The following is a 15,704-nucleotide window of genomic DNA, read 5'->3' as shown; positions in this document are numbered from 1 at the left end:
CAGATTTTAGTTCTGACTGTCACCTATGGCTGTGGCTGAACAAGAATAAAGTCAAATAAAACACGCAAGCCGTCCGAGCGCCTCTCCCGTGGATACGATGCTGATGCTGATGCTGATGCTGGCGTTGTATCATCAGAGGCGATGCAGCAACTCATGTTGCAGACCGGCCGGCGAGCAACTACCTTGCTGGATACATCACCGGCCAATTCAATACGATATGGCTGCATCATGATTTCTTCATGCCGTCATCTCCGTGTGTTGAATAAGTACTGAACTCAAAGGGATCCATACAGTCGATACCGAAACATACAGTCAAGGTAAAATACACTTATAACGTGTTGCAAACACACTGACCACCTACACCGGAGCGTTTCAAAATGTGACCCAATTGACAACGTACGATTTCCATGAGAGAACAAATTAGTAACGGTTCCAGACCAGAACCGCCCACTCGCTTAGTGCAGGTAAGTACCCAAGTATCTTTCACATATAGGCCAGGCAAATAGAGTAGAGCAGTAGAAACAGGATAGGGTAAGATAAGATAGACAAGGGTTAGTAAGGTAGAGAAACATTATGCGACTCGAATCAAGCTTCACCCTCTGAGGCTTTGGGATACTTTCCCAAAACCTGGCCACGGTTGCAGTCTGCGAACTCTGATTTGTTTATCAACGCGTACAGCCACGCCATGCTCGCGACGACTTTGTTTACAGGCCAATGACTATGCTTGTTTTCTCGATACTATGTTTTGGAACTGTACGGATAGCGTACATACTGTCACTAAACTGTCTGTCTCCATCACCACGTCTTATTTGTTGAGTGCGCTAGTAACTTCACACATCGTCAATTGTCTACACATACTTTGGCCAAGATCAGAAATGTCAACGAATACCACCGAAAAGAGGAGAAGCCGAATTCTATCGTGCATTGATTACGACGCCTTTCTCCTCATCGCCATCCCCGGCCCCTCGTAAGCATTCTGGCTTGATGTGCGTGAGCCGCCCGTAAGATGCAGACATTCAATCAAGCTTTCAGATGTGACAGTCAGCTAGCTATTGAAAGTGAAATCATAGCATTGCCTAACACTAGTTTCACTTTGCCTATATGGGCAGCCCGATGATGTGAGTTGAATTAGCCTCCGCTCCCGCTTCCTCATAAAGGCAATTGGCCCAACCTCTCGACTTGAACAAAGCCTTGTGCTCCGGATGACGTTACACGCGATGAACGAGATGCTTCCAGAGTGGGGAGGTGCAATAACTCAAAGGTTCCATCCATCGACCAAACGAGACGAGCGGGGGGTTGCATTTACACATGGTTTCTGCCAACGCCCAAATATAGCCGAGCAAGTTCATACGATTGAGGATAGGCTTTTACTTCCCGGTACATTGCATGTTCATTCCTTGGTGTTCTTGCAAAACGTTCACGTCTGTCAAGACTGTTCTCAACCATGAGCACATCCAATGGTAACAGTGCTACCATTTCGGCACCAAGACAGACGCTTTTATCGAAGTAGACGATATCAATTCATACTGTGAATAGAATGGCAATTCGGAAAGTCGTTCATATCCCAATGAAATTCTCCGGGATCGACATGCAACTGCTCCTATTCCTATCCACAGATCGTCCGACTATCAGCGCCATTGGCCTGTCATGTAGCTTATCTTCAGATGTTAGACCGACAACCCCACGACGATGATCTTCATCCATTCTAATTCTAAGTAAGCAAACCAAAACTCTCATCTCTTCTTTCACATGGAATAACGGGGACCAACCTCTCCGATTTCTCCCCCGCAAACGCCGCCTTTTCTCTATGACTCGGATGCGGAACATGATTTCTGATTCGGATCATGTTTGAAATCTCATTCGGCTCTCGGCTCTCGCCCCAAGCCTGATTCATCCCGTCCATCCCCGTAACAGCACCCTGCCAGGCGTTCAAAGCTCGTCTCGGTTGCAAATTTGGAGGTCCATATGCGGCGCAACGGAACCAGTGCGAATATGCCGTACTTTGTCACCGCAAGTCAACAACTTCGGGCGAATGGTTTAGTGGTATAATACTCCCTTAGCATGATTCGTTCAACCAACGATGTCTGATCTGGGAGTGGTCCAGGGTTCGATTCCCTGTTCGTCCAATGTAGGTGGTTAAATTCCATCATTCCACATTTTTCGCCTAGAGCTGGTCCATCTTGAATGCCTTACTGTGAATTGCGCTGTGTTTATGTTGTTTGTAAACTGGTGAACTTTTTTGTCAACCCAATTTGTCCAAATTCACTACCCTAGACCTTTGCACATTTTGACATTTCGCATTGAAACAATATTTCATCAAGAACAATCATGCTACGAATTTAGATTAAACACAAGGTGTTGCTATTAAAAGATGAACTTGTGATTTATTGTCAATCGGAGATATTGTTGAAAATTAGAAATATTGAAACTGTGGAATCCTTCATTCACCAATTACCATGGTACACCCACTCCCTCCGATGATAACTTCGTGAACTCTTCCCGCATCAACATCAATACGTGATCCAACGGTGTATAGCTGCTTCTGGTTGTCTTCCTCTTGGGGATACCACAAGGTCATCGACCCTTGGGTGATTAGATGGGTAGTCAAGGACGCATGAGAATGAGGTGGATAGTGAGTGTTTCTGTCTTGAGGTTAGAATGAAGATGGGGCTTGCGGAGGCTGTGTAAGAGCCTCATTTCCAAAGCGACAGGGCGGTTGTGCCTGATGGGACAGGGAACATGAGTTGGGATGATGACTTACGGGGAATCACTCCAAGTAACAACACGGTTGAAGCCCCAGGCTCGCACCTGTTCTTCGTATTCATTCCTGAAGCTCATGATATTGTTGCTGGCTGTGTCGCTGTTGGATATATGTGAGCACTCTGCAACGTGCAGAAAAAAGAACAATGTTTATTAGGCAGCTGCTTATTGTTGTTTGTTCATGCAGGTAGGTAATAATTTGATCATAGAACAGCGGTAAGTTACCGACTTTGACTGAGTGAGATGGCTGTGTATTAATATTTAAAGTGTTGATGCATTTGAAAGAGTCGATAGTGACGCTGACAACTTGAATGTTCTTCCTATGATCTCATAACTATCCCCCAACAGAGGCGAAGCCACTAACCGCTGGCAGCTGGGCCCAGATACGGTTCGTCGAATAGGCGATCATATGACCGTTGATGTCAACGTTGTCGCTGCTCCCACTTTAAGTTACCTGCCTTTAAAACAATCATAATTTCACCTGAAGTGACACGGGGAACACAGCCTTAATGCTGCCCAGCTTCATTATGCTGCCTGACTGTAATTGTGGTCAAACACATAACAATTACAACCAATCTCTCCAATCACGTCTTGGCCCCCAAGCCTCCATGCTACAATCCTTTTCTCAGCCCCAGCTCCGTGTCCAGTCTTACTCCAGCTGTTCCCCCTGTTCCCCTAGGGCTGTGCTGCAGGACGCTAGCAGCCCGTCCACTAAGACCTGGACTCGCCTGCTAGCAAGGTTGTCTGCCCATCCGTCTCTTGGGCCACGGCCCGCCTAATTTATCGCCTATCAAATGGGGGTGCTGACATCTAATGCATCTATCTAGTCCCTTTTCTTTCCTTTCTCACCTTCCGTCTTACCTACTCACTCCTGCCAAGTCAGAAACGGATTTGTTCTTAAAAAGCTCAACAACGGTGATCAAGAGTGACTGTAAACTGAGAAATCCGGGACCTTTCTCTGTGCTGTATGTTTGGCTAGGCCAGCGGGGCACCCCTTTCGCTCCAATGGTTCTGGCCGTTTAACTATAGCCGATATCGCCAGCTTCAAGTTCCAGTCCGCTCGCAGAAATCACAGCCCGCCATCATGCCTCTCTGCGGACTCATAGTATGTCATGAAACTCGTCCAGTTATTCACGCGCTTTCGCTAATCTCATAACCTAGCGACACCGCAGCGCAAAGGGTGACAAGCCCCGGCGCGCGCGTACCATGTCCATCTTTGGCAACTCGAATATCCTCGCCATCGGTGCTCTCAAGGGCATGGTTCGCTTCACCACTGCTGCTTCACCAGCTCCCATGCACGGTTGGGATTCAGATACAACGCATAAACCCCTCCCGACCGACGAATGTTCCAGTCAGAACTCGAATCCACAAGCACCAATCACCAACATTCCCGATATTCACATCACCAATGAGATGTGGGAAACCCTCGACCGTACATATGACGACTTGCGAGGCTCAGAACCCCGACTTTCCAAGGCCAAATTTGCCGAATTCCTGCGAAATGTACAGGGTGAGAGTGAGAGTGCAATTGGCGAACTGTCTAAGGAGGATTATTCACTTGGCGAATTCAAATATACATGGCATACCGACTTCTCGTGGGAAGCTACCGCGCCCTTGCCTGAAAAAGACCTATCAAAGCCTCTCACAAACTACTTCATAAGCAGCAGTCACAACACGTATCTCGTCGGGAACCAACTTGCTTCCTGGAATAGAAGCTCTCCTGAGGCGTACAAGACGGTATGTCGAAAGCATAACTCCATTCCCATTCTAAAGCTTGATCGACTGACTTGGATCTTCAAAAGGTTCTCCTCCGCGGATGCAGGTGTATCGAGATTGATGTCTGGAACGGGGATACCATTATTCCTACGACAAGTAATAGGTCTGCCAAGATCGATCACAAACGCGGATTATCGGGCGAATTGTTTCCCAACGTCGCGACGACTGTAATCGAGAAATTCGAAGATTATCTTACCGAGAGAGCTGCCAATCGCTCCCGTAGTGGTAGTGGCAGTTTTGGCAGTCGAAGTTCTTCGCCCAGATCAAGTCTCAATCGTGTCCCCCTCGAAACTCGCGAGTCTGGCGATCTTCTTGACGTCGCAAAACCACCCGCGCCTCGCCCAAGGCAGTCTTTCCCCAAGGACGAACCTATAGTAACACATGGATGGACCTTGACTGCTCCATGTGGGTTCAGAGAGGTGTGTCGAGCAGTCGGTGAGGCCGCATTTGTTGATAATGATCTCCCCATCATTGTCAGTTTGGAGGTACACGCAGATGAGGATCAGCAAGAAGTGATGGTCAAAATCATGAAGCAAGAGTGGGGACAGATGCTCGTGGATAAGCCGTTGGACGACATTGGACCGAGGATACAGCTCCCGAAGCTGGGCGAGTTACGGAGGAAGATTCTCGTCAAGGTCAAGAAAGCACCAGCAAAGTTCGTGGTTCCACCCAGCACCATGGATCTGCCTGCTACCTATGCAAACGACGAGGATGCATCTGGCTCTGAGGATGAGCGTCCATCACAACCTGCGGGGCTTTCTCTGTCCGGCTCCAACAGCACTTTCCCTTCCCATTCAAAGGCCTCCAACGCCAAGGTCAAAATATGTGAGAACCTTGGTAAACTGGCCATCTACACGCGAAGTCAGCACTACAAGTGCCTTGCAACGAAGGAAGCCAAGATCCCAGCCCACATCTTCTCTATCAGCGAGAACCGAATCCTTGAGCTCAATCAGAAACAGCACCGCGAGATGTTCGTCCATAATAAGGGGTACTTCATGCGTGCTTTCCCTGCTGGCCGAAGATTTGATAGTTCGAATCCAGACCCAAGCCTCTTCTGGCGGGGCGGCGTCCAAATGGTCGCTATGAACTGGCAGTATTTAGATGAGGGCATGATGCTCAACGAGGGCATGTTTGCGGATGAGAAAGGTTGGGTCTTGAAGCCCGAGGGCTACCAGAGCTCAAACACGTCTACAGAGACCCAAAGCGATGCCGCCCCAGGTCGCACCATGAACCTGAGAATCACTGTCTTGGCTGGTCAGCACATTCCAATACAGGCTGGCGATGCAGCCGATGTCAGTCGTTCCGCCAGTACCCTCCGCCCGTTGATCAAGGCGGAATTGCATGTAGACAAACCGAGCGACACTGAACGTGATGGGCACACGCAGGAGCACAAATACAAAGACAAAACGGACGCTGGCAAGACAGACCATCCCGACTTTGGTCCGCATGGTTCGCTTCTACAGTTCATCAATATTCCAAAGGTGGTCCAGGAGCTCAGCTTCATCAGGTAAGTCGTCAACATATTCATTCTGTCACATATCGGGTTTGTTGAACCCGTTCCTTACGCTCGGACCGTCTTTCGTGCTGTAAAGCGCGGACAAGCCGTAGTTGTACGTGGAAGCACCGGGTCATCATGGCGAAATCAAATAAATTGCGCACCACCGTGGTCTGCTTTTCTTGACTGTCATATATGATCAAATATCGTCCAAGACACGACGTGCTCGAGGACACAGACATTCCGTGCGCAGTAAGCAGGGCGCACTGCGAATCCAAATCCAAATAAGCACTCTGGGATGACGAGTCATTCCTTGCCGCTCACTGGTGGCGGCAATGTTGTGTCTACTACTGTATAGCACATAGTACATGCAATCCAGGATGACGAGTAGTGTTTATTACGCTCTTTCAGCGTTTGCTGTCCAGCGGAACGGGACGAATTGCTTATTTCTAACGCTTGCGCGACTCAGTTTGCATACGAGACTAATGCGATCGTGATTTTAGGTTCAAAGTCGAAGACGATTCATCCAGGCTTGGCAGCTCGCCACTGCTTGCCTGGGCTTGCATCCGACTCGATCGCCTACGTCCAGGCTATCGGTTCATCCGACTCATGGACTCTACGGCCCGCCCCATACCAGGCGGCAAGTTGTTGGTCAAAATCGAGAAGACATTGATTTGATCTTTCGTATAGTTCATCCTTGCACATGGCGATGCGCTTTGAACTCCAACGATGCCTGTGCATCGTGGTGACCTTCTGGTGTGGTTGACTTACAACACAATACACGGTACAACGATGCCGTACCGCATCAACACACTTGTTATTTTACTGTCGATCCCACTCTCCAACAATGTTTCTCGCATATTTGCTGTTCTGGCATCCACTAGGAAGATCGCCAGGAAATTTGACCAACGCTGAAACCAGACAGAAGTTGGAATATTTGCGTGCAACTGGACGAATTTATATACAGGGATACTGCCGGTCAAGCTGTATTCGTTTTGAGACATATGTGTACGGTATTTAATCCATAGTTCAAAAAGGGTTTTTGTTTAGATTTAGACAGGAGTTTTGGGATACCCGGGAAAGAATGAATACTTTTTTCTTTATCATCAGTGCCTGTCGTTTCTAAGGTGGCTAGCTGAAGGCCTTGTGACATGGATCAGTGGTCATCTGTTAGCGGTAAAGAAACTCTAACTTAGCTCTTGAAAGGCACATGGGGTTTCAAACTGAGTGGCTCTCGCCGCCCCTAAGAACCCGACTCCGCGGAGGGTTCTGCGCACACCCTTGCATGATAGTGACTAGCGGGTATCTGCTCGCTCATAGCTTGAATATTTTCAGCTTGCGGCTAAACTATCGCGCAGGCTTGAATGTTGATCAAGCTTTGATCGATTGGTTTAGCTGTCTCCAGCTTCATGGCCCTAAAGTTGCTTCTTGGCAATAGCTGGACAACGTAACTAATACTCACCCTTAGAGCCACAGCCATGGAGCAATCGGGTTTACGCTCCGAACCATTGTCTAGGCTTGCGATAAAGCTACAGAAACCCGGTAAAGAACACCATTGCAAGCGTGATACTGACGAACTAACGACTCCAACGGGCACTGGCGTCAACCGTGCATTTTCAACCGTCCCTTCCCACCAGGCTTGGCAAGATGTGGAGAGATATCATTGATTCTCAATTAAATGTGATGTGAGTTTACTGCATGACAAAGTTGATTCTGTGTCGTGGTTGGGCTGAGGTAGCAGCAGCCATATCGTATGGGCACCGCTGTAAATTATCACCTGCGGTATAATTGCATCAAGTCCGAGAGCAACCCACTGGCAACCAACTTCAGCTCGGATGTTTAGCCCTAAAGCAACTCGACTGTGGGCTTGTCTCGACGCTATGGCGGCTAATTATTGAAAAGATTACGACACATGCAGTCGGAAGACACAAGATCCGAGCCAGCTTCTCGTGGAAGCTACATAGATTAGTAGATGGGGCATTTCGATCTGTTAATCAATTCGTGCTTGATGTTAGTGGAGAAGGGTGGTAGATAGCAATCTGGGTCGATATGCATACAGACTGGGGCCTCTAGGCGAATGCGATCGATAGTCGCCGTTCGTCTTAGATCAGGACAAAATGTGCCAACGTTGGCTAGCTGGCTACCATCGTATCTTAGGTCCCTACCACAGCATCCCTAGCTGACCCAACATTACCTAGGCATTAGCACGGAACTGTGTATCCTCCAGTTCCTGATATCGTTCATAGCGTAGCTGGCGTTGTGCCTCGTTCTGACTCACACTATACTACTATCGATACTCAAATAAGACATGTCGTTTCTCGGTGCATGGTGTAATTTGGCCTTTTAAAGGAAAATCATGATGGACTGATGGATTAGAAACGATAAAAACCGCGGCTTACCGATAGTCGCCGAACTGTCAAAACTAGCATGTAAGCAATAGTCATTCCCTCGTCATTAAAAGCATGAAAACGGAGTCGATCATGCCTCCCCGTGTTGTTGCGGATCCCTCGAAATCTCGGCTGCTCGGACATGATCTCATTCAGCAATCGTGATTGCTGAATGGACGCACCCTGATATCCTCATTTTCGGTATGGGACTGTTCATGAGATTTATTGGTCATGTTTTAGAAGACCATCCAAGGGTAAGATAGTCGGCCTGCTAAAAATAATGTTATACAGTGCTCCTAACCTGGAGAATTGGATCAGACAACGTTGCGCAACGAACTATTCGAATTATCTATTTCCTATCCGTATCTACAATAGCTATATTCTAGCAAGGTATTGTGTGGAGAATGGTGATGGATGGGTGTAGGTTTGCGGTTTTGTCTCAGAATGAAATGTTGTCGAGGTCAAAGAACTGTGGCTGCACCGTGGTGATCCCGTGATGATATCTACCTGTGGTTGTTGTGGGGTTGGGGTTTATTTTGATATAGAATGACGGCGTATGGCTCACAAATTCGCTCGCATGGCTACTAGCTGATATCTAGTGACAGATCAGATCTTCAGGACTTCCTTGCACAGGCCACGGGGTGTTCAAGAGAGAGCGTTGGGTGGGCCAATAGCTGGCCTTGTTTCCCTGCCCTGATGTCTTAAAGAAGGGAGGGATCTAGGTTGTTGTTAGATGCGGACGAATGCATAGCAAGAAGCCACTTCCGCATACCGCAACACTCCACGATATGCCCTGCTTACTATAGTACCTACTAGGTAATTGCCTAACTATCTGCTAGCTAGCATGTCCAACATTGCGGACATGCGTGGGCAGATTTTAAGGTGTAAGTCAACTAAGACAGTTGTAGGATGCCTCGGCAATGTCAGCTGTCAATAACAGTTGATGTAAGGGTTTCTAGTGGGTAAACCATTAGTGCCCTACCGTTTCTTACTACCTATTTGCGACTGGCCTGGTAAACCTCTATCGACCAGTCTGTTCTTTTGCTGAACCAGAGGGGCTGAGCGCAAAAAAGCAACATGTATGTACATTTATGTACGTATTCTGGTTGGCTGGCTGACGAGATTAGTGGACTTGACAAAAGAAAAGATAAGAAAAGAAAAGAAAAGAAAAGAAAAGAAAAGAAAAGAAAAGGGCCCCAGTACTCCGTCCCATTGGCAGATGAGTACGCAGTCCGTTCGTTCAGCTGGTTCGAGAACTTGACTGCTGTTGACAGCTTTCTAGCGGTGAGTCGTTCTGGAACTCATACATAATTCAAGTAGATCAACAATCTGAGGTGCGACAGTGGTTTCGTCAGTAGCACATGCTCAATATGCGACTTTATATTATGATTACTGACCATGCATGCCCGTCTACTCAGATATCGTGAGTCGCTAGATCAATTCTCGGGTGGCGCAAAGAAAGTGCAAATGTGTTTGCAGTTGCTTTGGGGAAGCAGATCGAATGGTTCGAAGTGCTGGCTGATGCTTGTCAGGTCTCCTGAACTAGATAAATCGGGCCAATGAAGAAATGTCCAGGCAAGACACAGGCACGACAGGATGGGTCGATCGTGGCTTGTGGGGGTGTATGTGAAAATCAGCACCAATAGAAACCCCCGGGCGTCTTTCAGGCTGCTTCCGTGCCTTATGAGAGGTTGCATTGTGGGTTAATGTCGGAATATTGAGACGCTGGATTGTCGGTACTGTACTGTAATAAGGGAAGCCTTCATCCTTCTTAGACGTCGAATCGGACTCACATATGCCCCTGTGCAACGCAACCTGACAGCTGATGGCGTCACCAGTAAGGTTGCTGGTCTAAGAATAAGCAACAGGCAGATGCGGCATCTCATACGAGCAAAAGTCGCAAAGGTCCCCAGTACGTGGTATGTGTTCGTAGATATCTCTTTCAAGTCATGTCATATAGGACGGTTGATCGGTATTCGACAAGTTGTTAAGCAGTAGCGAAATGAAATGAGGGACTGAAATCGCTAGATAGGTAGGTCACAGCATCCAGATGCAGAGATCTGAATGCTATCACACTCTGGTATCCGTAAAATTGAGTTTAATGATTACAGGTTGAGGTGGAATCTAGTAACAGTGAAAGGGGTGATACTCCGTAACCGCATACCTGGAAAAGAAAAGATGAATGCAACTTGGACAAAGCAAGGGTAAGATGTTCAATTCGTTCTGGTTACCCCTGCCTAAGCGAGATACAACGAGATTCTGAGATACGGATGCTTTGATATTTTCTTTTCCTTAACCATCTAATTTAAGAAACCTTCTTATTAATAATACAGACTACATATAGAAGCGCCCGGGCCTAGTTCTATGTGAATACTACTCATTTACTCACGAGTCGGAAGAACTTTGAAAAATGCGACATAAGTACATACTGAAGTTAGTTGTCTGAGTCAAGATTGGCAAACCGTTTAAGGTCGTGGTGAAAGCTAGAGCTAGAGCTAGAGTTCAGTGGGGGCCCGCGCACACCAAAGACAGTGGATGTGTAGAGCCGGTGATGAACGCTATGAACTCGACTAATATTTGAAATGGCGCTGTGTATTTATTTTCTCATGCATTAGTTTGGCAATCTGGGGGGCTGTCTCTGGTAGATTGGCCGAGATGTAGAAACGGGAGCTAAAATACACAACCCCATAGCCCCATTACAAATGGTCGACTTCTTACGTATCATTGGAAGGATTCTAGAGTTCCTTCTGTACATAACTCACGATCTGTACGCTATGAGGTAGCTTTAAGTTGGCACGCGTGCTTGGGCCAGGGAATGCTGTGGTTTCAAGTACCGAAACAATAAGAGAACTCATAGTTATCGGGCTACCATATACTTTGCCATTCTTTCGTTTGGAACGTTAGGACGATCTGCAAAAGAGGCGTATGCAAATGCACGATGCGACGGGAAGGCAATCGAAAGCTACCATGGACTCGGGATGTGGATTGGCTACTTGGTTGGTAGGGTTCTACAAGTACATACCCTCGCACCAACCCTGGGAATTCCAGAGAAAGACCCCCAATTCTACCTGTGTCACAGGTACAGAGTACACTCTTGTGTGTCAAGTCCTGGCAACCTACAAGGAAGGCGGCCGAAGCATGCAGCTTCCATTCTTCCTCGATGCTGTCACCTTGTGGTGGCTTGTTGGAAGGCACGCGGCGGCACTTGGCGGCTCAAATGCCGATTAGATCCAATGTAGTGCAAGGCAAGTACGTCTGGGCCAATCCAAACTACATCACTCCCTCCACTCACATAACCTTTGCAGGTGACAGGAAGCAGGTTATACGGCACAGTACTTCTGAGGTAGGCAGGTACGGCGACAAAGGCAGATTCATCACCAATGGTCATGTACTAATGGAAATGGAACGCAGGGCGGAAGGATTCATCCTGCCTGTGCTGTAACCCTTTCTTTCCCTACTGCATTGCTTCTTTGGACACTAACGTCTTCTGACCAACTCCACCGTCTCCATCGCTCTCCTCCCTATTTATTCTACGTTGACGATTCGCAACCATGGACCCAAATGAATGCATATAACTTTCTTTGCTTTGCTTGCTCACGGAAAAACCCCATCGTGGAGCATGCTACAAAACTTGCGTCGCACAACAGCCGAGGGTAACACATCACTCTAATAATATAATTTCTCTTTCCAGATTTTGACCTCCTCCCAAGTATCCATCTTCAAACCCGACGTTTTTCGGCCCAGGATCTACAGTACCCTACGAGACGTTCCCTAACCTTGGATGTTGGAAACAATTGTACAGTAGGCACGGAATTGTGGATGCTCCTACAGCACCCAACAGGCTGGTGAGATAGCCCGACGCACTGGCGATCGTTCCAACTGTATAAGGGAGAGGGGCAGTGAGCCGGCCCTGGCGCGGCATCTGACTACACTTCTTTGGACTGGCCTCAGAAGGGGAGAGGACGGAGGGTCCATCATTCCAGAGTCCTGGTGCCCGCCAAGGCCTGGGGTTTTGGCCGTAGTGCTGGTAGTGGATGGGCGACTGGGGTGTTAGATCGTGTTTGTTAGGGAATTTTCATTTGATCTTCAGATTTACTATTACCACTGCGCAACGCACAGACTCTATACGAAGCTTCTGTTGTCCTTCACTCAGACGGACGGTTTTTAGTTTGGATGCCACCTCCAAGCTCTATTACCTGAAAGCCAAGCCGCTTAAGTCTATCCCCTGAACCCGATCACAATTCACTCGTCAACAAGCAAGTCAGCGCCGGAGCTTCCTTGTCGTTACGACCCTCGGGGAAACGAGCAGTCACAACATTGCTTTCCCCTGTGTCGACGCCAAGTTCCAACAGAGCACACCCCCCTTATCACAGCCGATTAGGCAGGCACTCAATCACCGGTCCGGCCTATCCTTGCCAGACAAAGGCTTTTTCTGCACTGGCCACGTTAGATTTTTTGCTTGAACGCTTTACTCGAGAGTTAGTTGACATATGCACGCGAAACGAGAGCAACAGAACACGGGGGACGTCAATTCGCTTGGTTAGGTACCTAGCAGTAACTTGAGTGACTGACTGGCGCCTTGGAGCAAGGACGGCATGTTTCGGCACCAATGCTGATCACCGAATTTCGAGGTCAAAGTTAATACCTACCAAAAAGAAAGGATGCAACAAAAGACCCCACCTCCATCGACTTGGCCCACAGTGTCTGTCCCTCAAGGGCGGCGCCACGCACCTCCCTGCCAGGCAATGACAGCTTCAGTCTTGCAGAAGGCCGATGTGACAGGTCTCATACTACCACCGCTGGGCCCCAGCGCCCACCGAGACTACGGCCTGTCTGTGCCTACCGATCGCCGAGAGTATGGAAGCATCATCCTAGTGTTAGGGTATTGCGTACCTGTCTTGTCTCGAGAAATCCCCGTGCTTTGTTCTTGGACCCCTTGATCTTACCCTTCTCAGCCCTCCTAACCCTTTCATAAGTTACGCTATCGCCAGTCCTTGGTTCGATCTCACGAACTATAACTCCCACAAGACCTCCCACATATACAAGTAGTGCACACTTCTGAACCTCCAAGACTCTCATACACTGCTCTTTGACTTGGTATTATATAACCTTGTTACCACATTAAACCTACTTCTTGAAACTCGACCGCCTCAGCTCAAGTATAACTTTCATCAGTACCATGCCTCAATCTATGTTTCCCTTGCCTCCTTTGTCATCTCGAGACGACCAAGAACATACTACAGTCTTGACGCAAACTGTATCATATTCATCGATGGAAATACATGGCTTATGTTCCAACCACATAACCCTGGAACCGTCACCAGCTCTAGCCTTCGGCTTCAGATCCCACAAAGCACCTGGGACTCGCTGTCCTACCTGTGCTCTTGCAGGCAAAGAAGTATGGGTAATTCCAGGCCGTGCTTGCGGATATTGCGGGACTCCCTGTGTTGACTAGGAATCGCAAAACACTCAAAGTAAGTTTTTCAGTTCCTCGAACACGAACCAATTACTAATTAGACCTCAGTAACTGATAAATTATATATGGCTGATGTGCTCGGCAATGCAGACGTGCAAGTTGCTCAACTAATGTCTTCCGCTAGGCGAGAACTGCGGGAGTTGAAGACTCCAAAGTCGGGCAAAAGCGATTGTGCATAATAAGAATAACCGGATTGGCGAGACTTTACTGGTTAGAATGATGAGCTACGCCAAGATCAAAATGGTGATGATCGCAGAAGAGCGTTGACCAGCTTATAATATGGAGTTGACGGCTCTATATGATCTGATGGCATAAACAAGCCTGCATCTGCGCTTGGTGTTTGAGCAGATGTCACAAAAAGTCAGTGTGCTCTTTCGCGAATTGGCTTTTGTCGAGTGAGACCCGCCGTGCGTCTGCGACTTAATGCCATTCGAACTTACGAAACACGAGTCAAGTCAATCTCTAATGCCGTGGCTGAGCTGATATATGACCGGAGGATGGGGCTTATACACCATATACCAAGGCGATGTTACCAGCATGTTGGGGGTGTATTGACCACTGACCTGCGTCAGCCACACAGTTCCGCAGGATCTCTATGGACAAAACGCATGAGGTGCATAAGATGATCGAGTGGTTAACCGATCGGATTGACAGCAGGGATCTGATGACCAACCGCATTTGCCATACAAGATGTATTGTTGCATGAGTTTTTCATGTACTGAGATGTTCACCATGACACAAATATTTCTTAATAATTTATGTAATTTCACAAAGCATTAGTTCTCTGCCATAACAAACATGTACAAAACACTGCACGACTTGTGACTGCTCGTATTCTCACCCCTGCAAGCCCCATTGTAGTTTGAGTGTGTAAGTAAGTAGCTGTGAGACAACGGAGAATACATTTCGGTATTGTCTGATCATCTTTCCATTCCTTGTGTCAATACATCTTGGCATTGGCCCGAATGTGAGAGCTAAACTGAGACATGCTGAAGGTCTAGACTCTTGACTTGGTATAACCAACAATCTTCGTTAAATGACTCAAGTGACGCAGCAGGATTGCTGAGATGAAACTAACAGGTGCTTACTGCTTAGCCATACAGAGCACTCGGTCCAGATATAATGATGAGCTAGGGAGTTGTCAGTCGCTACCCCTGCTTAAGGGTAAATGATTAGCCCGTCTGTTTAGTATTACCTACGCAAGGGATGCCTTGATTAGCTTGCTTTGTACTGGACGAAGTACATGTGTGTGCACGCGAAATGACTGGGGAATGCATCACGAATGTGACATGACAGAAAATTACTTTTGCTAGCTAGGGATTAAGAGTGTTGAATGTTTAATGCAGGATGTTTCCCTTTTACGGCTGACGGCATGTCAGATGTAAGTTCAAGAAATTGAGGTCCGGGCCCCGGTGGCCGTGTCCGAGTCCGAAATGCCAAAAGCCCGGCCATCGAATTAGCCCGGCTTCCGGGAGGTGGGTCAGTGCCAGCCAGTTCTTCTGGTTCCTGGTGAATGAAATTCGAGTGCTCTGACTCGCTAAACAGCCGCGGGAAGGACCCCACTAGAATCCGCTAAACGCTTGTCACATCTCCCGCCCCCGCCCCCTCTCTTCCGAGAAACCACAACGCCCTTTCAGTTTGTTTCGATTGCCTTGCCTCGCCTGAATTCGCCTCGAATCACCCTGATCGCCTCATCAGCAACCCCTGCCGCCTCTGGCTCAACAAGCTACGCGTGACCTCATCGAGCAAGCTTGGGCGTGCTAGTCCCTCTGTGGTGGAAAATAGCCCTGCAGGGTCCAATTTGTCTTGG

General features: G+C 48.0%; 3 protein-coding genes and 1 non-coding gene across 4 annotated transcripts; 3 read left to right on the top strand and 1 right to left on the bottom strand.

The window, feature by feature from the left end:
- Positions 1-2,026: 2,026 nt before the first annotated feature.
- On the top strand, positions 2,027-2,126 carry FGSG_20698. The gene has a single exon. It is a non-coding gene; the product is annotated as a tRNA-Ala (tRNA).
- A 265-nt stretch (positions 2,127-2,391) lies between these two features.
- On the bottom strand, positions 2,392-3,040 carry FGSG_13296 (uncharacterized protein). Its single transcript, XM_011321630.1, has 2 exons — positions 2,762-3,040; positions 2,392-2,642 (listed from the first exon to the last, which is right to left on the bottom strand). The coding sequence occupies exons 1-2, from the start codon at positions 2,836-2,838 to the stop codon at positions 2,441-2,443; spliced, it is 279 nt and encodes a 92-aa protein (XP_011319932.1). The 5' UTR covers positions 2,839-3,040; the 3' UTR covers positions 2,392-2,440.
- An 804-nt stretch (positions 3,041-3,844) lies between these two features.
- Positions 3,845-6,709, top strand: FGSG_08790 (uncharacterized protein; the record flags this gene model as incomplete). Its single annotated transcript, XM_011321629.1, has 4 exons — positions 3,845-3,865; positions 3,922-4,497; positions 4,563-6,043; positions 6,535-6,709. 4 exons carry the CDS (start codon positions 3,845-3,847, stop codon positions 6,707-6,709), a joined length of 2,253 nt encoding a protein of 750 aa, XP_011319931.1.
- Positions 6,710-13,591: 6,882 nt separating this feature from the next.
- Positions 13,592-14,566, top strand: FGSG_13295 (uncharacterized protein; the record flags this gene model as incomplete). The annotated part of the gene is made up of 2 exons (XM_011321628.1): positions 13,592-13,892; positions 13,937-14,566. A coding segment is annotated over one exon (282 nt), but the record flags the coding sequence as incomplete, so codon positions are not given.
- Positions 14,567-15,704: the final 1,138 nt, after the last annotated feature.

Source organism: Fusarium graminearum, chromosome 2 (assembly GCF_000240135.3).
Source record: "Fusarium graminearum PH-1 chromosome 2, whole genome shotgun sequence".
NCBI classification, from domain to species: domain Eukaryota; kingdom Fungi; phylum Ascomycota; class Sordariomycetes; order Hypocreales; family Nectriaceae; genus Fusarium; species Fusarium graminearum.
Note: the sequence above shows the minus strand (reverse complement) of the source record. Positions and strands in the feature narration are given on the sequence as shown.